Consider the following 23901-nt stretch of genomic DNA (forward strand, 5'->3'; position numbering starts at 1 on the left):
TATCAAGAGGAGTACAACAAGGATGTATCCTCTCACCTGTTCTTTTCAATATATATATAAATGAAATATTAACAATCTGGAAACAGCTTAACCCATTTGGTATACAAATGACCCTGCAAATGAAGATAGATACACTACTATTTGCAGATGAGCAAATAGTATTAGCTACAACTGAAGATGACTTACAAAGATCTTTAAAATCATTAAATGATATCTCAAAACAATATGATATGACAATATCTAAAGAAAAAACAAAAATAATGGCATTCAAAGGAAAAAACCCAATAAGAAGTAAAATAGTGATAGATAATAAAATACTAGAACAAGTAAACACTTTCAGATACTTGGGATGTGATCTATCATACGAAGAAGAAAAAGACATAGACACAAAATATCAAACTTTGTCAAAGTAAATAGCATAATAAATAATATATTTAAGCCATCCCTAGTACAAAAACACACTAGAATCAGACTATAATGTCTTGTCAAAACCAACTCTACTATACGGAAGCGAAACATGGACCATGAAAAGGAAAGATGAAAAATGAATTCAAGCAGCAGAAATGAAGTTCCTCAGAAAAACAGCTGGATATATCAAGTGGGACCACAAAACAAATGAAGAAATCTTACAATCCCTGAAAATAAAAAGAATTAATTACTACATAAGACAGTATAAACAAAAATGGCTAGAACATTTAAATCGAATGGACAACAGCAGACTACTAAAAATATTATACAGATAAAAAATAAGTGGAAAAAGAAGAATCGGCAGACCAAGAAAGAGATGGCATGAGACCGGAACTGGCCACTTGGCCTAAATTCAATGTTAGGAAGAAGAAGGCTTCCTACCATACCAGCTTTGTTGATTCTGTTGTCTTTTTCCATATTTAATTTACTATCTTCACTAAAAATTGTGCCTAAGTTGCTGAAATATTTTACTTGTTCCACAGGTTCTCCATTCACAACACAGTTGACATTTTCAATGATTCTGCCTATTTTCATTGTCTTTGTCTTTTCAATGCTGACCTTCATACCATATCTATTACAACAGTTATTCAATTTAGTCGGGGAATCTTGCAAACTTGTAGCAGATTTATTTAGAAGAATAACATCGTCTGCATAAAAGCATAGAGCTGACATTAACATCTCCAATTCTGATATCATGTTTAATACCACTTTCCTTCATAATGTGATCCATATAGATAATCAATAACAGAGGGGATAATATACATACTTGTCTCACACCAGATTTAACATTCCACCACCTTCCTGTACTTCTTTCAATTCTAACTGCTGACTTACAACTCAAATAAAGACTAAGTATTGCTTGATATAATGCCCCATTGACACCATATAACTGCAGCGTATTGAATAGTTTCTTTCTTGGCACCTTGTCATATGCCTTTTCCAAACCGACAAAACTTAAATACAGATCTTTGTTATATTCCCATGCTTTCTCGACTATTTGTTGTAAAGTTAAGATCTGATCCTGACAGCCTCTATTTGGCCTGAATCCAGCTTTTTCTTCACCAAGCTTTTCTTCCACAATTCTTCTCAACTGTTTCTCGAGTATACTTGCATAGATCTTGCCAGGAACACTCAGTAGGGAAATACCTCTGTAATTCTCACATTCAGTTTTATTTCCTTTTTTATATATAGGTACTATTAGAGCTCTACTCCAATTATCGGGAATTCATCCCTCTGCCCAAGCTTTCTGAACTGTGCAGTGTAGCCATTATAAGACTTATACCACCATATTTCAGCATTTCTGGTCAAATATCATCTACTTTCCACATTTCAATCTTTTGATGGAATTTTCTACTTCAAGTAGGGATATGTATTCCTGACTGTATGCCTGTTGCGTGTTTTTTACCACTGTGCTAGCCCTGCTTATTTCATTTAGCATTTTTCGAAGTAATTACTCCATACTTCAAAGATATCTTTTTCTCCCGTTTTCATGTCACCTTTATCATCTCTAACTCCTTTTACAGCACTCTTTCCTCCATTTCTAATCTTCTTCAACAACCTCCAAAATATTTTGACACCTTCTTGATATTTATTTTCTATGTTCTTGCCAAAGTCCTCCCTCCCATGACTTTTGTTTAGCTAGATTTACACAGTGTTTCGCTTTCTTACATTTGTCTCTGTATTCTCTAAGAGCAAAAGCTGACTTATTTGCCAGGAACTTTTGATATGCTTTCTTCTTTTTCCTTCACTGCCTCTTTAACTTCCTGTGTCCACCATGGAGTTCTGATTTTTCTATCCTTGCAGACAACCTCACCACATGCTTCTCTGGCTGAATCAATCAATGTTTTCTTCAAGGCTTGCCACTGAATATCCGAGGTTTGGTTCCTGTTCTCAAACTCTTTCATTTTTAATTCAGTAATCTTTGTGTATTTTAGTCTACAGTTCACATCTGAGAGCTGCTCAACTTTTTATTTGCTTTAAAACTTTCGTACATGTTATTCTTTTCAATATGAAATTCAATTTTATCCTGCTCAAGATTAAATAGTGATTACTTCCAATTTCAAATTCTCTGTACACTCTGGTGTCCTGCACCAGGGAGAAAACATCACTATGAACAATAACATAGTCAATGAGACTTTTCTTATTCCTTGCTTCTTTCTCTCCATGTGAATTTGTGCACATTTTTATGTTGGAATATGGTGTTAGTAATAACCAGTCCATGTCCTGAGCAGAAATCCAACAGGTATTTGTCATTATTATTAGCTTTGCTCTTTTCTCCAAATTTTCCCAAAATATTTTTCTGTCTCACAATCATTTCCTACTCTGCTATTTAGATTCCCAACATGGACCAACTTTTCCTTTTTCATTGTGTCAGTTGCTTTTTCTAAAGCATCAAAAAATTCCTCCACTTCTACCTTAGTAGAACCTTCTGTGGGACCATAGGCAGAAATAAATCTCATTGTCCATTTTCCCATTTTGATATGAGCCCACATCACTCTACTTGAGACTGCCTGCCATTCAAGAAGATTAGCCTCGTATTTTGTGTTGAATACTGTAGCTACTCCTTCTTTTCCTTGATTGTCATTTCCTGAATATAACATTTTGTATTTATTGCTCAGAAAGATCTCACCATTTTTTGTCTTTTTTAGTTTCAGTCACCCCTATTATGTCGATCTGGTACTTATCTAATTCTTCAGCTAGCTCCATTTCTTTGTCATTCAGGCTTCTTATGTTGATAGTACCGATGTTTAACTCTGGTGATGTTGGGGTGTGCTTTCAGATTTGTTGCAGTAGCTGACTTTTCGCTGTTCGCCCTGGTTCCCTGGCGAAAACAACGAGGGGTTGTTGTTTAACCGGGCGACGCCCCAGACGCCATGAAATTTTGTCATGTTGTACCATCATTTTGTATATTGGTTTAAGCCATAAGAATACAATTTGGTCGGCTAAATCCCAAATTGCCAGCCCATCCTCTTTCATTCAGTATTCAGATAGATACTCAACAGGGTGCACCACGAGATGGTGAGGATTGGACATTAGGTCAGAAGCCCTGGTCAGTTCTCTGCATTCCATTAAAGGCTATGTGGAGGTCTCCTCTCAGTTATATAGCTTTGACCCTTAAGTACCCCTTATCAAGGATGACATTATTCTGTATGGAACATATTTTGCAATGTTTTCACAAATACATCCTGAACTGGGTTAATCAAGATTATCAGATTTTTTTTTATATTGAAATATTACACAATATTAATTTTAATTTGTAATGTAAATTATAATAATGAATATCTGATATATATTTTCACTGTAATTATTTTTTTATTTTGAAAACGTGTGAAGATATTTTTTGAATATTATATTTCAGCTTTTGGTAGCTCAGGGAGAGGTCTGAATGTTCCCCCATTTAGTGTAACACAATATCTTAAAATACGCAACATGTTTGATCCAGAAATGTAAGTACATGCATGTTTTTTTTGTCAGCAAACTAATATACATATATGTGTGTGTGTTTTATGTTATTTTTTTAAAGTGTTGTATTGTATGTATGTAAAATCCCACTTATAAAAGGGAGTTGTAATTTGATCAGTCCAAGTCTCATAGAATTCTTCTAGTTCCCAAAATCTTTCCCTCAGGAATTCAATCCTTATTTTATATTGCTTTTTTGTTATTTTCCTATTAGCATCTATCATGCAGATTTCAAATCCATCCGTTCTTAAAAAAGAAACCAGATGGTAAGATAGGAGTATATCTTACTTTTGGTCCTTTCTAAATAATGAAGAAACCATTAACAGCCTTTTTTTCAATTCAACACATCATTTATTACATAATCACCTATTTAAATTCTTCTTCCCCTGATTTAGAGTGACACTTTGTCTTTGTATGTCAGGAATTGGTATGCTACTCCTGGTATTTGGTGGTAAGTTTCTCAGAAATTCAAGTTAATTCACCTACATTTTCAGTGCATTTGATCAGGTCTGAACAGATCTGTGGTCTTTTTTCTCTACCCTGTACAGTTTAGGCCAATAAAGCAAACATGCTCCACGACTCTATTCTTTCACCTGTTCTAACTTTTCAAAACAGTTATTTTGTAAAATATGTCAGTGTGTATGCAAAGTTATTTTGTATGTTATGTTTTTTGTCCCCTTAATTTAAACAAAAAAATAAAAACCGCATTGAATTGAGTTATAATCAAGTATATATTTTTCTTCATCCTCGATGACTGTTGCAACAATTTCAAATCACTCTTACTTTTATACAAAGAATGCAGACAAGGCTATTTTTGTTCCTCAATTTTTTTTTTGTGAAGATAATGTTGTGGACTTCTTAATCAAATAGAAATTTAATGGTGCAAATCTGTGGCCATAGTATTCCACAGACTTGTGTCTGTGGAATACAGTGATTAATCATAGTCAACTCTCATTGTAGCAATGATGTTTGTTACAATGAGAGTTGACTATGATTAATCACTAAACATTATATTTTAGTTAATTGTTCATCATCATCATAAAGATCTAATTCCTGCTATGTACCTTCAAGTGGATGTACAGGATATGATAGTACTACATGAAAAATTTACATCTTTACTAACTTCCTATCTACAATTTTTCTCCAAATCAGTCTATTACCTGTCAAGACTCCAACATTATCATATCTTATATTTCTATCTTCTAAGGCACTTTTTACCATATCAATCCACCTACATCTTGGTCTTCCTCTGGGTCTCTTTTTTTCCTGCCAACCTGGCAGAGAACACTTGTTTTGCTAATCTTTCATCTCTCATTGTGTTTAAGTGACCATACCACCTAAGATTTGTGCTAATGCATTCCTGGATGCTGACAATGTCAAGTTCTTTCCTAATATCCTCACTTTTAATATGATATTACCATTGATGCCATCTGTTCATGCCCCTAATCTTTCTCAGGACTCTCATATCTGCAGTCTCTAGTCTTTGGTCAAGTGTTTTACTTCTAACCCAGCTCTCAGATCCATAAGTTAAAATTGGTTTAAGCACCGTCTTGTATACAGCTAATTTAGTGTTTTGACTAATTTTTCTCTTATTCCATATAAATTTATTCACTTGACTTCCTACCATACCAGCTTTGTTGATTCTGTTGTCTATTTCCATATTTAATTTACCATCTTCACTAAAGGTCATGCCTAAGTAGCTGAAATGTTTTACTTGCGCTTAATGGTCAAAGCTGTATAACTGAGAGGAGACCTTCACATACCCTTTAAAGGAATGTGGAGAACCAACCAGGGCTTCTGACCTAATGTCCAATCCTCACCTTTTTGTGGTGCACCCTGTTAGGTATCTACCTGGATACTGAATGAACAATGATGGGCTGGCAATTTGAGATTTAGCTGACCAAATTATTCTTATTGGCTTAAACCAAAATATAAAATGATGGTTAATTGTTCTGAAAACTTAACTAACCAGTACTTGAAAAAATATGCAACTTTAAATTAATTTAACAGAAAAAAAAAAACTTAAACACGTTTCATAAAAAACACACATTGCTGGTGCTCACCAGGGGAATGAATTTTAAAGCTTAAATATTATCAGAACATTTAAAACAGTTCCTGTGAAAATACTTTTTTTTTTTTCTGTACCTGAATATCATCATTCATTTGCTGATTTGTATGCAAGGGGTGCAGTACATGATTAAGTTTGTATCGTTATTAGCTTCCTATCAACAATTTCTTCCAAATGCAATTAAATTTATTAAATTTACATACAAAAAGAGAGTTACAGCTTGCCATTTATCCACTGCAAAGATATGTGAGATGCTCACATATCTTTGCAGTGGATAGACATTCATTATGATTTCAGCATGGACGTGTAGAAGCACTTCAACACTCGCTTTAAACGGCCACTCAAATTTAAAATGACACAGATGTAACAGGTGTGTGTGTGTGGGGGGGGGGGGGGGGGGGGATCAGAGGACATTGCGGTTCAGCATCTAGTCCATTCTGTGCCAGTTCAGATTTTTCAATCTTATTGTGGATGCTGAAGTACTGCTGTTCCTAGTTCTTTTCAACCAAAAGTCCTATTTATGCAAAGAACAACTGGAGGCAGTTGCACTGAACCTGTAAACACTGGGGAGGGAGAAAGAGAAGGGGTGGGTGGGAAGCTATTTATCTTTTTTGGGGGGATAACCAGCAGAAGAATTTGTTAACAGGGAAGAATATAGGAATTAAACTGTCTTTTCAGGATCTTTGCAATTGCTTCAAAAATACTAGCAATGTATGGAATCAGAACATGCCATAGAGATTCAGGGTTCTTAAGAACTGGCTTGTAGATGTCATTGAAGTATTTCATCTTCTATGAGTGAAGTTATTCTGTAGCATGGCATTTTGGATGTGTTCAGTTCCACTTACAGATCCTTGGGACTGAAACAGACAGCAATTGCTCTATTAAGTAAGGATTTCATGATGGACTGAATCTTAAATGTATGTATGTATGTTAACAAAATATCCTCCTGGTTATCCTCTGCAAAATATAAACCGCACCTCTCTGGTGTTTGCTATGAACATTGTGATTGTCTCTACTTGTACTTTGGACAAACAGAATTTGGTCAAACAATGACTGCAGGAAGTCTTGCATCATCCACAATAAGCTGGAAAAATCTGACCTGGCACATGACCTGGATGCTGATCACAATGTGCTCTGGTACAGCACACACCTGTTACATCAGTTTCATTTTAAATTTGAGCAGCTGTTTAAAGAGCGTGATGAAGTGCTTCTACACCAACCAATCTGAAATCAGAATGACTGTCTGTCCACTGCAAAAATATGTGAGACTCTTCCTACATCACAGAGTAGACGCTGACCACAATATCCTCTGAGCCAGTACAGGCCTGTTACATCATTGTCAGTTTAAATTTGAGCAGATGTTTAAAGAGAGAGTGCTGAAGTACTTCTACACCACCTGTATTGAAATCAGGATGACTGTCTATCCATTGAAAATGATTTGGAAAAGTCTCATCATGATAAATGGCAAGCAGCAACTCTCTTTCTCCTATTTTTTCATGCAATTTTAATGTAGTATTATTATTTTTTTGTATTTTATTTATATAGTATTTTTATTATTTTATTTTTAATTTCATTTTATTTTGTATCCACCCATTGTATGGTGGCCATCTGGCACCTGGTTCATATCTGTAAAAAGGAATAACATTCCATTGTTCATGCTACACATTGTGAATGTGCTTGTGAACTGATGATGGCCTGTTAGTTTGCAGGCCAAAATACTTACGGTAATAAAATTATTATTATTAATTCTTGAGAATATATGTTTCTAATAATTGATCTCTATATCATCTTTATTAATTATTACTTTCTCCAGTTTTGCAGCTTTGGCAAACAGTATTTCTTCTCATTCATTTTCGACTTAAAGCAGCGCATACATAGGTGGTCTGAAAAGTTCTCGGCAAGATTTTTTTCTTTTCAAAGTTGGTACATCTGTCATAAGCATTCATGTGAAATTGCAAGTCATACTATCAAGTAGTTTGTTTTATACAGCTGTCTGAATCAAACGTGTTGTCTGTATCCCTTGAAATGGATAAAATCGAGTATCGTACGGTTATAAAATTCTTTGTAAAAAAAGGTTTAACTCCAAAACAAATTCATTCCAAGTTCATAAAAGTTTATGGGCACTTGGGCTGCCGAGTTTAAACGCCTTGAAGATGATCCATGTGAAGAACCACCTAAAAGTGTAACAACACCAGAAATCACTGATCAGTGCACGATATGGCATTGAATGACTGGCGAGTCAAAGTGCGTGAAATTGCTGAGACTATAGGCATTTCAAAAGAACGTGTAGGATATATTTTGCATGAAGAATTGCAAATGAAAAAGCTCTGCGCAAGATGGGTGCCACACTTGCTCATAGCAGATCAAATATGCACTTGCATGAAAATCTCTGAACAGTGTTTGGAGCTTTGGAAGTTTTCCCCCACTTGGTTAGACTATAATAAATTTAGCTTAATCCTTTATCCAAGTGTAAGCAAACAAAGTTTTCTCCTGAAATATCTTCAGGACTGAGGCAACTCGTGGTAAAGGTGGACCAAGCTCTCATCACTACTTGTCTTTGCATCTCCCATAATGCAAAGGACATCTCCTTGCCAACATGCATAATGCTATGCATTAAGGGAAGGGCCACTACCCAGACCGGTTTCGACCTTTATCGGGGACTCGTCAGCGGGAGCGAGACCCAGAGGCCTATTACCACTGACGAGACCTCAGCAAAGGTGGAAACTGGTCTGGGTAGTGACCCTTCCCTTAATGCATAGTATTATACATGTCTGCAAGGAGATGTGCTTTGCATTATGGGAGATACCAAGACAAGTAGTGATGAAAGCTTGGTCCACCTTTACCGTGAGTTGCCTCAGTCCTGAAAATACTTCAGGCACAAACACTTTGTTTGCTTACACTTGGATAAAGGATTAAGCTAAATTTATTATAGTCTAACCAAGTGGGGAAAAAACTTCCAACATCTTTCTCTAAATCCAGAGTAATTTAATAATAAGGTGAGACACCTTTTGGCAACTCATATAGGTAAATATGACTTCTCTATTGCTTCCACCTTATCACGACCTCTGGGTCTGATGTATAATCGGTCTTAATATATAATGCTATGCATTAAGGGAAGGGCCACTACCCGGACTGGTTTCGACCTTTATGGAATGTTCAAGTGCAGGTCAAACTCCAAAAACTCAGCTTTGTTCCCCCTCAGTAACAGGCTCACCCTGCCACTGAGAAGAACTCTCAGCATTGGCCTCGTGGCAGGCTCACCCCACCACCGAGCAGAGCTTCTCATATGTCATTTGAGAGGCAACAGTAACAGCCATGAATCAGTTAACTTCATGGGCTACAGCATTGCCATTCATCACCCAATCTTCCAACCGGTTTCGACCTTTGTTGATGTTCAAGTATTGGTCTCCAAAAACTCAGCATTGTTCCCCTCAGTAACATGCTCACTCTGCCACTGAGAACTCTCAGAACTGGTTGGCTCTACACCGTGGCAGGCTTACCCTACAACCGAACAGAACCGCTCATTTGCTCATATCTCGACGGGTAACAGCAACAGCCGTGCCTCAGTTAACTTCACAGGCTACAGCATTGCCATTCATTACCCACCCCACCTTTGACCTGGGTGACAGCAACAGCCAAGCCTCAGTTAAAACTTCATGGGCTACAGCATTGCCATTCATCACCACTACTCAGACCGGTTTCGACCTTTATTGAGGTCTCATCAGTGGGAGCCAGACCAAAGAAGTGGTGAAACTATGGTGGAAGCAATGGAAAAGTCATATTTACCTATACGAGCTGCCAAAAGGTGTTCTCACCTTATTATTAAATTACTCTGGATTTAGAGAAAGATGTAGCAAATTTTTTTCCACTTGGTTAGACTATAATAAATTTAGCTTAATCCTTTATCCGAGTGTAAGCAAAGTTTGCGCCTGAAGTATCTTCAGGACTGAGGCAACTCGTGGTAAAGGTGGACCAAGCTCTCATCACTATTTGTCTTAGTATCGCCCATAATGCAAAGCACATCTCCTTGCAGACATGTATAATGAAGGGAAGTGCCACTACCCAGACTGGTTTCGATCTTTATTGAGGTCTTGTCAGTGGTAATAGGTAAATATGACTTCTCCATTGCTTCCACCTTAGTATCACCACCGCTGGGTCTGGCTGCTACTGACGAGACCTCAGTAAAGGTCGAAACCGGTCTGAGTAGTGGCCCTTCCCTTAATGCATAGCATTATGCATGTTGGCAAGGAGATGTCCTTTGCATTATGGGAGATACTAAGACAAGTAGTGATGAGAGAGCTTGGTCCACCTTTACCACGAGTTGCCTCAGTCCTGAAGATATTTCGGGCACAAACTTTGTTTGTTTACACTTGGATAAAGGATTAAGCTAAATTTATTATAGTGCTTGGAGTGTTTTAACAAGAATAAAACTGATTTTGTGCATCAATTTATTACTATGGATGAGACTTGGATTCACAGTACACACCAGAATCCAAACTGCAGTCAAAACAGTGGACAGAAACAAGTTGTTCAGTGCCAAAGAAAACAAGGTCATGGCATCGGTGTTTGGAAATGCTAAAGGCATTTTGTTTATTAATTATCTTGAAAAGGATAAAACAATAACGGGGGAATATTACTCCGATCTTTTAACCAGACCAGATGAAAAAATTCGTGAGAAAAGACCCGGTTTGCAGAAGAAGAAAAAATCAACTTTCATCAGGACAATGCACCTGCCTGCAAAGGTGTTTTGGCAATGGCAAAATTAAGAGATCTGCACTATGAATTGTTGGAACATTCATCCTATTCCCCAGATTTGGCTCCCTCTGACTTCTATCTCTTCCCAAAAAAACTTCCTCGCTGGTCAGCATTTTTCTTCGAATCAAGAGGTGACTACATCTGTAGAGGGGTATTTTGCAGATCTTATTGAGAACCGCTTCAGGGATGGGATAATGGTGCTGGAGTATTGCTGTAATAAATGTATTAGTCTTAAGGGAGATTATGTTGAAAAATAAAAATAATTTTGAAATTATAAATTCGTTTTTTCATTGTTATGCCAAGAACTTTTCAGACCTCCCACATATACTGTGGTTGTCCCCACTTACCACCTTTACTTGCCTTTTCATGTGTTACATATATGTGTGATGTCCATCCAGTCACTAGTTGCCCATCCAACCTTGTTTACTACAGTTTGTGTAATAGGGATCGGCATTATCATGTTTTTTAGCCTTTTCCTAAATCCAGCCCTACTGTCTGTTTTAGAAAGTGAGTAAATTACTAAAGCAAAACTTACCTATTAAAGAGTTTTGGCTGTCTCCTAAAGTGTAATAATCCTATTCAACCATGCTTGATTGCTCCCTTAATGAACTTTTCTGATAACTTAACCACTACTCTAGAGATGCTGGTCATTCTGTACTTTCCTACCTCAGCCATGAACTATCTTCCTACTCCCATGGGGGCCTTTCTAGTGAGACATATTAATCAGCCTAATCAGGGATCATGTAAAATTCTCTTGTCTCCCCATAACACATGGACTGATATCTCACCTGATTCTATGGTTGTATTCAAATAGAGATTTTGTGATATTCTAAGCACCTCTGTTTCATATACCTCTGTTGTTCTCTCCTAGATGAGAGGGGATGATAAGTAAAAAAAAAAATCATGGAGTATTAAGGAAATCTCTCTCTAAAATATTCTCTCCTATCTTGTGCAACTGCTGCTTTGCCTTTGTCAGCCCAGGTTATATATAATAATGTTGTTCTTTGGAGAATTAGGTGATTTAAATTCTGAAAGTGTCAGGTTAGAATTTAAACAGATCTGCTGGCCTTCAGTTATCCCCATTATGGGAAATATTATTATATGAATCTTCTGTAAATTTCTAATTATTATCATATTATATTAATTTTATTTATTTATTTTAAATGAAGAATTTGCTGACTGTCTGCTGTCATACTTGCACTGTAGTGGTGTTTTTTAAAATTAACTATTTTATGGAATTTCATTTTGTGTTCCATTGTTAACTTAATGAGGCAAAAACTTTATATTGATTAAAATTACTTGCTTGTAAGTTTAAGTTTCCATCTTTAGGAATAAATTTATTTTTATTTATATAAGCTCATAAAAATAAGCCTTTCTGTGTTTTACAAGAAAAAGACTATATCTGAGTAATAGCCAAAGGAGTAGCTATAGTATTTAATGCTTATTCATGCTTATGGTCCAACAGAAGATTCTGTTAAGGAATCAGATAAATTTTTCAGGACATCAAAGAAGGCAGCTGACACATAGGAAAAGTTGGTCCTAGTTGGAGAACTAAGCAACAGAGTAGTAACCAGACATACAGAAATTGTTTGGGAAAATTTGTAGAAAAGAACAAAGCTAATAATTACACTAAGTAGATGCTTGATTTCTGCTCAGGACATGAGTACACACAGACTTTGCAATTGGAAGTGATCACCATCACCACCAGTGTTGAGTAGGATAAATTGAAATCATATTTGAAATGAAAGTGCTTAAGAAAGTTTTAAAAAGAATCAGATCTGAGTGGCTTTCAGGTGTGAACTGTAGAATCAGATACACAAACATTATCCAGGAATAAAATGGAAGAGTTCAAAAACAAAAAGCAAACCTTGGTGATTTGGTAGACCATGAAGAAAAGCACTGATTTACACAGAGAGGTATGTGGTGAAGTTTCTGCAAGGATAGAAAAATCAGAATTCCAGGGTGGACTCATAAAGTTAGAGGGAGTCCTTGAAAAGAAGAAAGCATGTTGAAAGTTATTGCCAAGTCAGTCATCAAGTGCTCTGAGAGAATACAGAGAAAAGTGTAAAAAAGCAAAGTACAGTGTGTAAAACTAACTAAGCAAAAGTCGTGGAAATACTTGACCAAGAATAAGAAAATCAGAAATGGAAACAGATGATAAACATGATATGAAAACTGAAGATAAAGATATTCTAGATTTTTGAGGTAATTACTTTGAAATGATGCTAAATGAAACAAGTATTGAATCATGGGGGGATAGAAAACATTTGAGGAATGCAGTCACAAGCCCAAATCAGTTTTTTAGATGGACAAAAGCTATCAAAAACCTGAAATTTGAAAAGCAGCAGATGATGTTTAACCAGAAATACTTAGATATAGAGTAATAAAAGTTTTACAGTGGCTATGGAATTATGCACTGTAAAAGTTTCACTTTTACTATGTGTAATTCCAAGGACTGAATTCCAGATTATAGTAGAGTTCTTATAGTTGACCATCTATGAAAAAAGAAATGAAACCAAACATGAGAATTAGAGCAATTTCCCTGCTGAATTTTCCTGGTAATATTTATTCAACCATGTCTGAGAAAAGGCTAAGTAAACTTGAAGAAAGGAAACTTGAGGAGGAACTAGCTGGGTTCAAGCCAAAGATAGGTTATCAGGAACAGAATTTTACTTTTGGAAAAACAGTTGAGAAATCATGGGAATATAACAGGATTCTGTATTTAAGTTTTGTAGATCTGGAAAAGGCATATAACAAAATGTGCCAAGAAAAAATTTGTTTGAAATAGTACAATTATATGGTACAAATAGGACATTATTTCAAGTCTTGCATAGTCTATATTTGAGTAGAAAGTCAGCAGTTGGAAATGAATGCAGTAAAAGAAGATGATTTGATGTTAAATTAAGTGCAAGACATGATGCACATTATATCCACTGTTATTCATCATCTATATGGATTACGTTATGAAGGAGAGTGTTATCAGAATTAGAGATATTATACTGTTAGATAACTGATACAAATTTGTAGGATTCCTTGACTAAATTGTGAATAACTGCTATAATAAATACAGCATGAAAATCAGCAATAAAAAAACATCTGTTATAAAATAAGCAGGAACATAGAAAACTTCAACTACATCCTGAATGGACCTGTAAACCAAACAAAACATTTCAGCAATTTAGGCACAATTTTTCGTGGAAATGGCAAATTAAATGTGGACATAGATAACAGAATTAACAAACCTGGTATAATAGGAAGTCAAGTGAATAAATTTGGAAATAAGGGAGAAATTTAAATAATAAACTAACAGCAATAAATCTCAAACTCAATGCCAGCAGAGCTCAAGATTGGTACTTTCAACATAAGAAACATCAGTGGGGAAAAAAGGAACTAGCAGAAGAATTGGATAAGTACCAGATTAACATAATAGGCATGACTGAAACAAGGAAGACAAAAACAGGTGAGATCTTTCTAATTGACAAATACAAAGTGTTCAGAGAAAGGAAGGAGGGATAGCTATAGTTTTCAACATGAAATACGAGGATAATCTTGAATAACAGACAATATCAAGTAGAGTGATGTGGGCAAATATCAGAATGGGGAACTGGACAATGAAACTTGTTTGTGCTTATGGTGGTTCTACCAAGGAAGAAATAGAGGAATTTTTTGAGCCATTAGAGAAGGCAGCTGGCTCAATGAAAAAGGAAAAGTTGGTCCTTCTTGGAGATCTAAACAGCAAAGTAGGAAATGATTACCAGACACATAAAAATGTTTTGCAAAATTTGGAGAAAAGCACAAAGCTAATAATAATGGTAAATGCCTGCAGGATTTCTGTTCAGGACCCGGATTAGTTATTACTAACATGTTCCAACATAAAAATGTGCACAAATTCACATGGAGAGAAGATGCAAAAAATAAGAAAAGCCTCACTAACTGTTTTCCCATTGGTTCCAGATACAAGAGTATACAGAAGATTTGAAATAGGAAGTGATCATTATTTAGTTTTGAGCAGGATAAAGTTGAATTACATATTCACTTTTCATTTTTATTCATATTCAATTAGTGCATGGGAAGCAGTCAGGAATTGTTTGAGTGAGGCAGTATCAGACTGTGCATACCCATGATCAGGAGGATTAGCTGAGTAAGGTTTAATTGATGAGTAGCAATATAAAGAAGAAATTGCAGAAAAAAAGAAAGCATTATGAAAGGAATATATATATCCATGTGAATAAACAGGCATCAGTTGGCCTGGACAGTATGTCAGCTCCTGCTACGAGAATATGCCAGTGAACCAGCAGCACTCTGGCAAAGGTCCTTCTTGGAGTTTAATCTATGGCTAGGTTCAAAAGGAGTGGAAAGAGAGTAAGATATTTCCATTACATAAAACTTGCTCCAAGACAGAAGTAGCAAATTACAGACCAATTAGTATCTCTGGAGTGGTGGTTAAAGTATTGGAAAAGTTGGTTAAAAGTAAAAATTCATGAATGGGTAGATAGGAATGTGATACTCTATGGGGGGGGGGGCAGCATGGTTTTATAAAAGGTAGGTCCTGCTTCAGTAATTTATTCACATTTTATATTTTATAATAAGCAGCATCAGAATTGGATAAAGGAAATGGCTACACCATGTTGCTGGACTTTGCAGAGGCATTTGACAGAATACCACATGGAAAATGATTACATAAGTTGGAGCAAATGGAAATGAATGGATGTGGGGGGGTGCTGATAAACAGACATCAGAGAGTGGTATATGGTGGTGGAATCAAGGTGAATGAGGGTGACTAGTTCGGTGCCCCAGGGTTCTAGACTAGGGCCACTATTCTTTAATTTGTACATTAATGATATAATGGAAGATTTAAGGAGGGATATAGGTTGTTTGCCAATGATGCAAAACTGGGGAAGGTAATAGTTGATAAGGTGATATAGATATCTTGCAGGATGTACTTAAATAAATTGGCAGTATGGACAGTGGACACTGGTTGTCAGCTTAATGTTGTAAAATGTAAGGTGATGCATTTTCGGATGAAAGGATCACATACGAAGTGTGTAACCCTTTATATAGGAAGGTTATTATCCCTCTTTATAAGGCTATGATTCAGCCACATGTTGACTACTATGCACAGATTTGGTCACCTGTATTTCTAGTGGACTGGGAGATGGTTGAGAGGATTCAGAGATGAGTGATTCACTTTGTGACAGGTCTATGGAATGTTCCTGATGTATATAGATTGAAGCCGTGTGGATTGCAGAGTTTAACAGACACGCAGAGGAGAGGGAATGTGAGAGAAACTTATAAGTTACTAAAGGGATTCTATAAGATGACAAAAGAAATTTTTCAATACATGGGGACAGGGAGAAAACAAGGATCACACCTGGAAGTTGTCTAAGAGCATGGTTAGTAGGGGTGTGCAGACTAAGTTCTTTACTTGGAGAGGTGAATGAGTGGAATGTATTGACAGGTGGTTGTGAGCATCCCAACAGTGAATAAATTTAAGGAGTTGTATGATAGGTATTGTGTTAATGGATAATGTTGGTTTCCCATGATTAGTCTTTTGACTTCATGGAGTACCCATATGAATAATAATAATAATGTTGAAAAGTGTCTAAGAAAGTTTTAAAATGAATGAAAGTTGTGAGCAGCTTTCAGAAACAAATGGTATACTCAACTACAATTTTGAGACTACAGTCATACATGTCATTGAAGACAAAATGAAAGAGTTTGAAAACAGAATCCAAACCTTGGATTCAGTGAGAAACTCTGAAGAAAATGGTGACTGATTCAACCTGTTAGGCATGTGGCAAGGTTGTCTCTGTAAAGGGGAGGGGGATTCATGATGGACTCAGGAAGTTAAAGAGGCAGTCAAGGAAAAAAAAGAAAGCACATGGAAAGTTCCTGGAAAATGAGTCAGCTTGTGCTCTTAGAGAATACAGAGAAAGCAAAACACTGTAAAACAATCTAAACAAAAGTTCTGAGAAGACTTATTGAACTTACTAATACCACAGTTGTAAATTATTAATATTTGTATCTGTCTCATTAACATAGGTTTCACATAATTCCTTATAAATATACTAAACAAATTTTCCTTAATTATTGATTTCTAATATATCTTGAAACTAGCAGATTCTTTTTTCTCACTACATAGTTTTAGTTTTGAGAGAAGTGCATGGCATAATTTATTGCATGCACTTCTCTCACACACACACACTCACATACAATGATGATAGAAATGTTAAGTGAATTTTCTAGTTATCTGTTTTGACTACATACTAGTGGCCAAAATTGTGTAAACCTTCTGGAAAAAGTGTATTTTTGAGGTTTGATGGCTCATAACACCACTTTTTTTGGTGTAATACCATAAAATTATATATGTGGGCTGTTCATTAACTAATAAGACTAATTTTACTGTGGCGAAACCACTCATCACAATATCAATTTCTGTGGAATAAAGAAATGTTGCTGTGTGTATTAACAAAAGAGGTTGATAGATGGCATATATGGGCTGATGTGCCAGAGTGTCACGTGACTAAACGCAAGCTTGTTTCGGCGCGCCTACAAGGTGCGACTAGTCTTCGAAATGGAAGCGTCCTTGGAACAGCGTTATGCAATTAAATTTTGTGTGCATTTGCAAAAATCGGCATCAGACACTTTTAACATGATACGCAAAGCTTTCCACGATGAAGCAATGTCGATGGCAAGTGTTTTTTGCTGGCATAAAACTTTTAAAGAAGGAAGGCAAAATGTGGAAGATCCTGAACGTGAGGGAAGACCTTCAATGTCCATCACAGAGACAATGATCAACACAGCAGCGATTATCATCAAGCATGTCAAAAGGAAGCATCCATTGCTGAAGAATGGCTTCTTACTGCACTATGATAATGCAAGGCCACATATTGCTGGTTGTGTAGTGGATGTTTTGCAGAAGAACAACACAGATATCCTACCATCCTGATCTCGCACCGTGCAATTTCTGGCTGTTTCCTCAGCTCAAGAAACCACTAAGAGGCCGCCATTTTGAAAGCAACAAAGCATGTGTAAAAGCTGCAGAGGCAGTTTTGAAAGACCTCTCAAAAAAGACTTTCACGTGTTTAAGAAGTGGGCGCAACGTTGGGACAAATGCATCGAATCTCACGGTAGTTACTTTGAAAAAGACCATGTAAATGATGATGATTAAAGGTAATCTGTTTTCTGTATAAATATAGTCTTATTACTTATTGAACAGCCTATGTATCAATGGAAAGATAATTTAATCAAGAATGCAATGCAACAAAGTTTGTTCAATTATCTGTATTCTATGAAAAGTTATAGCCAAATAACCAGAAAAAAGAAGCACAACTTGCCTAGGCTGATATGAAGTAGCTTTCTTTCATTTGAATGTAGCCAATGAGCACGAGTGTTTAGAGAGCCAATCAGGTGTCATGTTGTTTTAGCAATGAGCCAATAAGGTCACAGTAGGATTCAGCTATTGATGTCATGTATTGGAGCTGAGAGGAGGACATTTGTCAGTGTGTTATGTGATTGCTATCAAGTTGGTTGGGTTTTTTTTTTTTGTTCTTTCATTTAGTGAGCTTGTAAAACGTATTGAAATTAAAAAAATTGCACAAAGAGTTGACTGGTCGCCCAGAAAGCGATGTAAAATAGTACTATTAAGTGAACAGGGCTACAGTTATGAAGAAATTAGAAGAAAAATTGGTGGACACTTAACCAAAGGTGGCATTTCTAAATTTTTGAAGAGGGATGAGGAGACTCAGTCACTACAAAACCAGACTGGTAAAGGCAGGAAAAGGTACACAACAGAGTGATGATAGAAGAATTGAAAGACTGCCTATGTGACAGAAGAAAATCATCTGGGTGTATACAAGATGAAATGGCACAATGCAATGTGAAGTTGAGTGCAAGGACTGTTCGGCGCATACTGCAGGAATTTGGTCTAAATGCTAGAATTCCACGAAAAAAAGCCATTTTTATCTCTCAAACAAAGGTTGAAAAGATTAAAATGGGCTAAAACCCATGTTAACTGGACACCAGATCAATGGGACAGTGTTATTTGGAGTGATGAGATCAAAATCTCCCTGTTTTGTAGTGATGGCATAAAATAGGTAAGGAGAAGAATCGGAGAAGATTTGCATACTGTGAAACACCCACTTAGTCTTTTGATCTGGGGTCGTATGACATCAAAAAGTGTGGACAGAATTTGCGTGATTAATGGGAATATAAATGCCCCAAAATACATAAATTAAATACTTGAGCCCAAACTGAAGCCTTCTGCAAGTGATCTTTTCCAAGACAATGAAGCATTTATATTTCAACAGGATTTGGGGAAAGCGTGGTGGTGGGGTACTGCTTATGATAAGTGACGACCTATGTCCTCTAAGAGTGGAGGCTTTGGAAGGCAGTGAGACAAATAATTTTGAGAGCATATGGTGTGAGGTAGAGGTGGGCAAGACAGGATATTTATTGGGGTGTTGCTACAGACCCAGGAGCACAGAGGATGGGGACCAGGAAATGTTTAGACAGTTCAGTTTGGCAAGTGCAAGAGGAATGATTGTTATGGGAGATTTTAACTACAATAGTATAAATCGGAGAGAGGAAGATGCATGTAGCAATAGGGGAATGGAATTTCTAGAATTCTTGAGGGACAAATGTCTTAGGCAACATGTAACAGAGGAAACAAGAGTTTTGGATTTGGTTATAGCATCAGAAGAGTTGATAATAACTGAGATGACATCTTTTCCACCAGTTGGAGAGAGTGACCATATGGTTTTGGCTTGGAAAATAAATAGACATGCAGGAGTATCAAAGAGACGGGAACTTATGTGGAATTATAAAGCAGGTGATTATAATAGTTTTAGACGTCAACTTCGGGAAGTTTCATGGAGGGAGGAATTGGAAGGCCAGGATATCATTAGTGCGTGGGAAATTGTGAAAGAATATTTGTTAGCAGCAATGGTAAGTTGTATACCATGAGTGAAAAAGAGGACACAATTTGGAGTAAAGTGGATGACAAACAATATTAAACAGGAATTGCATGCGAAAAAGAGGCTATGGAAGAGATATAAGGAGACAGGTGAAGAGAAGATGCATGAAGAATATAAGACACAGGCCAGAAGAGTGACTAGTGTGGTAAAGAAAGCGAAACTTGAATATGAGAGGAGATTGGCCCTAAGATCCAAAGAAAATCCTAGGGAATTTTTTAGCTATGTGGCCAGTAAGAGGAGAAATGACTGTGAAAGAATGATATTGTGAGATAAAAATGGGAATAGAGTGACTGATGTAGAGGACATAGTGGAATTGTTCAATGAACACTTTATTGGAGTATTTCATCCTAGAGGAGTCAGTTTTAATGCTAGAGGGATAGGACAGTTTAGAGGTACAGGAGGAGAGTGTGTTTCAGATAGTGAGTACTCTGGATATCAGTAAAGCTTTGGGACTGGATGGTATTTCACCACGAGTTTTGAGAGAATGTGCTAGGGAACTGACAGTACCTTTAACCTGGCTTTTGAATGAAAGTCTGGCTGCGGGAAAGGTGCCCAGGGAATGGAAGAAAGGTAAGATAATGCCATTGCATAAGGGTGGTAACAGACTGGAAGTGTCTAATTATAGGCCAGTCTGTGTGTCATCAGTAGTTAAGATCTTGGAGAAAGTAGTGAGGGACCGTATACAGCATTGGACAGATGAGGGTAATGTTATCTGTGAGAGTCAACATGGATTTGTGAAAGGGCGCTCTTGTTTTAGCAATATGCTAGCCTTTTATAATAAAGTTACAAGAACATTAGATGAGGGAAAGGCATATACTGCAATTTTCTTAGACTTAGCAAAGGCATTTGACAGGGTGCCACATGATAAGCTGATATTTAAGTTGCAGCACATGGGTCTGGATGTCAGATTGGTCAACTGGATTCAGGATTGGCTGTCTGATAGGTATCAGAGAGTTGTGTATGACTGCTCTACTACTTGTAACTCTCTGTTTCAAGGAAGCAGAGGGTTACAAGTGGGGTCCCACAGGGCTCAGTACTAGGACCTATACTGTTTAACCTTTATATCAATGACATTGCAAGGGGATATTCAGTTGTTTGCAGATGATGCAAAGCTGGGAAGGATTATTAGTAATAGTGCAGATGTGATAGCCCTGCAAGAGGATTTGAATAAGCCAGATAGATGGGCAAATGAATGGGGGTGTCAGTTTAATGCAGCAAAATGTAAGGTCTTGAGGTTTGGGAAACATCAATGGGATGCTGCATGCTCTATGGAAGGAGTTATACTGGAGGAAATAGGGGAGACGAGATCTGGGATTGATGAGTGATAGAAACCTGAAATTTAGGGGACACATATTGCAAAGGTGGTGAAGGTAACACAGAGGATTGCTGCAATTATGAGAAGGACACTGACCTGCAGAGATAAAAGGGTTATCATTCCGTTGTATAAGTCTCTGATCAGACCACACTTAGACTATTGTTCTCAGATTTGGTCCCCAGGATTTGAAGGGGATAAATTAACTGTGGAAAGGGTACAAAGATGGTTTCAGGACTGTACAATTTTGGTTATGAGGATCGGCTGAGGGAATGTGGACTGCAGAGTTTGGTGGATAGAAGAAGGAGAGGTGATATGATTGAGACTTAAACTGTTGAGAGGTGGTTACAGGGTTGACACTGGGGAGCTCTTTCGCTTGGTTGAACAGTGGGAAGGAGTGATGACAAGATGCCATCTCTAGAAGTTACGAAAGGAAACTGTGACAAGAGGATGAGGAGTGGTTTCTTTGCATGGTGGGTGGTTGAACCATGGAATGCATTGTCTGATGGAGTGGTGAGAGAGAGAATGGTCAATGAGTTTAAGGAGTTGTATGATAGACTTTGTGTTTCTTAGTGGGGGGGGCTCCCCTCGATGAGTCTTGACAGACTTTATGTTCTTAGGAAGGACCTCCCACGACGAGTCTTTTGACTCCATGGAGGCCTGAATAATAATAATAATAATAAATTCAGCTCCATGTCATGTTGCCTGCTGTGTGCAAAAAGTGGTTTCAAGATAATCATATTCCACTGCTGGAATGGCCTGGGAATAGCCCAGACCTTAACCCAATCGAAAATCTGTGGAGCCGACAAAGGAAACTTGTTGGTCAGAAGCAACCCACCAATAAAACTCAATTAATAGAAGCAATAATTCAATCTTGGGTTCACTCCATGGGAAGGTGTTGTAAGGCCGTAATTAAAGCCAAAGGTTATCCAACTAACTATTAACTCACATTGTGAGAATTTTTGTATATCTCATTTTTTCGCTTTTCTTCTTTATAAATACTGTTCTAATAAAAAAAAATCCCTCATAAAAGTTATTGCATTACATTCTTGAATAAATTATCTTTCCATTGATATATAATTTTAAGGTATCACTCCAAAAAAAAAAAAGTGGTGTTATGAGTCATCAAACCTCAGAAATACACTTTTTTCAAAAGGTTTCCACAATTTTTGCCACTAGTGTAAGTAACACCATGTTTTTAATAATCTGTGCTTAACTATGCTGCAGGCCACAGCATATTTAAATAGTGATCGAAACATAGATGTGAAGCAAACCATTGAACTGAAATATCGTGATGTATTATTGATGTAACACAGATGTGAAGTTATAAAATCGCAAATATATTTCGACTTCCATGTCCAGCAAATGAAATATATCAGTGGGCATTATTTTCTTAAAATAATGTTTCATTTAAATTATCTAGATTTTTTTCCCTTCATGAATTTACTGTTTTTTCTTTCTTTTCTTTCCTAAGGGAATATGGAGATAATTGGCAAATTTATATTCAAGATGCTATTTTAGAAAAGTGTGAAGGCAATGATGGAATAGTTCATATAAAAGTGGACACATCCTCTCCAGAGGTAAGGATTATTTAGCATTAGCAGTGATTGCAATACACTTGTAAGTTTTATGCAAGTAATTGTAGTTTGCAGAATGGCCTATTTTTTATTTTTTTTTTCCCCCATACACGTGTATTGTTTAACTTTATAGAGGCTTTCTTCTTCATTTTTTTTTTAAAATCAGTTTTACTCTGTTCTCTTTTTTTTTTTCTTTCTTTTTTTATAAAATTATTACTTGTGACTTGGATGTAATGCTTACTTTTTTTTTTCAGGGAAAAAAAAAGAGTGCATATTGTTCAGAGTTAACTGCATAAAGTTCATAGGGGTGAGAGGAGAGAAATGTTTATCAAAATTGATAAAATGTGTCAGGTTAACATACACTCTGTAAATAAATTTTATTATTTTCAAAAGTTTTGCAGCTTATCTCATGATTAAATCTAGTATGTTCCAGGAAAAAAAAAAAAGGATTCCCCAGAGTTTTAAGCTAATGCTTTTAACACGTTCATTGCCATTCACGCGATATCTCACCCAACGGCCGATCACGCGTTATCGCGTTGACGTCGCTAACTAGATAAAAAAAAATATAAAAAATTTGGCCACCACGAAATTCCAATTTTCAGCTTGGCAATGAACGATATCGCGCGATCACGCAATGCGAGTTCTCACCAAATGGCCGATCACGTGTTATCGCGTTGACGTCGTTAACTAAATAAAAAAATTTTAAAAATTTGGCCACCACACGAAATTCCAATTTTCAGCTTGGCAATGAAAGTGTTAAGAGATGATATCACTTACATTGATAAATTGTGAATGATGCATTTTTACTTGTAAATTTCATTGCCAAGTACATTATACCTTAAACATACCATGAATGGATGGGCAGAAAAGAAACTTATTAACATTAGATTTCAAGAACTGTGGATAGTACACTTCAAGAAATATATAAGGGGTGAGACTGTTCCAGAACATAATAGTAGAAGGAAGGAAGGAATGAATGATGGGGAATTGTTCTGTGAGATTGGCATTGAACCGTGAAGGAGTATTGACTAACTATTGCACATGCTTTAACAGATTTTTAAAAGATTGGTGGGGGGGGGGGATTATTATCTGAGACCCCCAGAGAGTTAAGGACTCAGAGAGAGAGAGAGGGGGGGGGGGGCTATAAATCACCCAAACCATTGTCATACCTTCCCTTAAATTCATTCAAACTAGATGCACTTACTACCCCCTGAAGGTAAACTATTCCACCCACTTACTGCTGTGTTAGAAAAACCTAGCTCTTATCCCTTTCTTGATTGTGAACAA

At 36.6% G+C, this 23901-nt stretch overlaps 1 protein-coding gene across 1 annotated transcript in view; it reads left to right on the top strand.

Moving 5' to 3' along the window:
- MAN1 (LEM domain-containing inner nuclear membrane protein MAN1) overlaps window positions 1-23901 on the top strand; it is a 296543-nt gene that overhangs the window by 215252 nt on the left and 57390 nt on the right. The window contains exons 12-13 of the mRNA XM_090397559.1: window positions 3827-3914; window positions 22512-22617. Coding sequence (XP_090253685.1) covers window positions 3827-3914; window positions 22512-22617 — 194 coding nt within the window. The remainder of the gene's footprint in view (window positions 1-3826; window positions 3915-22511; window positions 22618-23901) is intronic.

Source organism: Typopeltis vanoorti, chromosome 1, assembly GCF_054136105.1.
Source record: "Typopeltis vanoorti isolate ZY-2024b chromosome 1, IOZ_Tvanoo_1.0, whole genome shotgun sequence".
Lineage (NCBI taxonomy): Eukaryota > Metazoa > Arthropoda > Arachnida > Uropygi > Thelyphonidae > Typopeltis > Typopeltis vanoorti.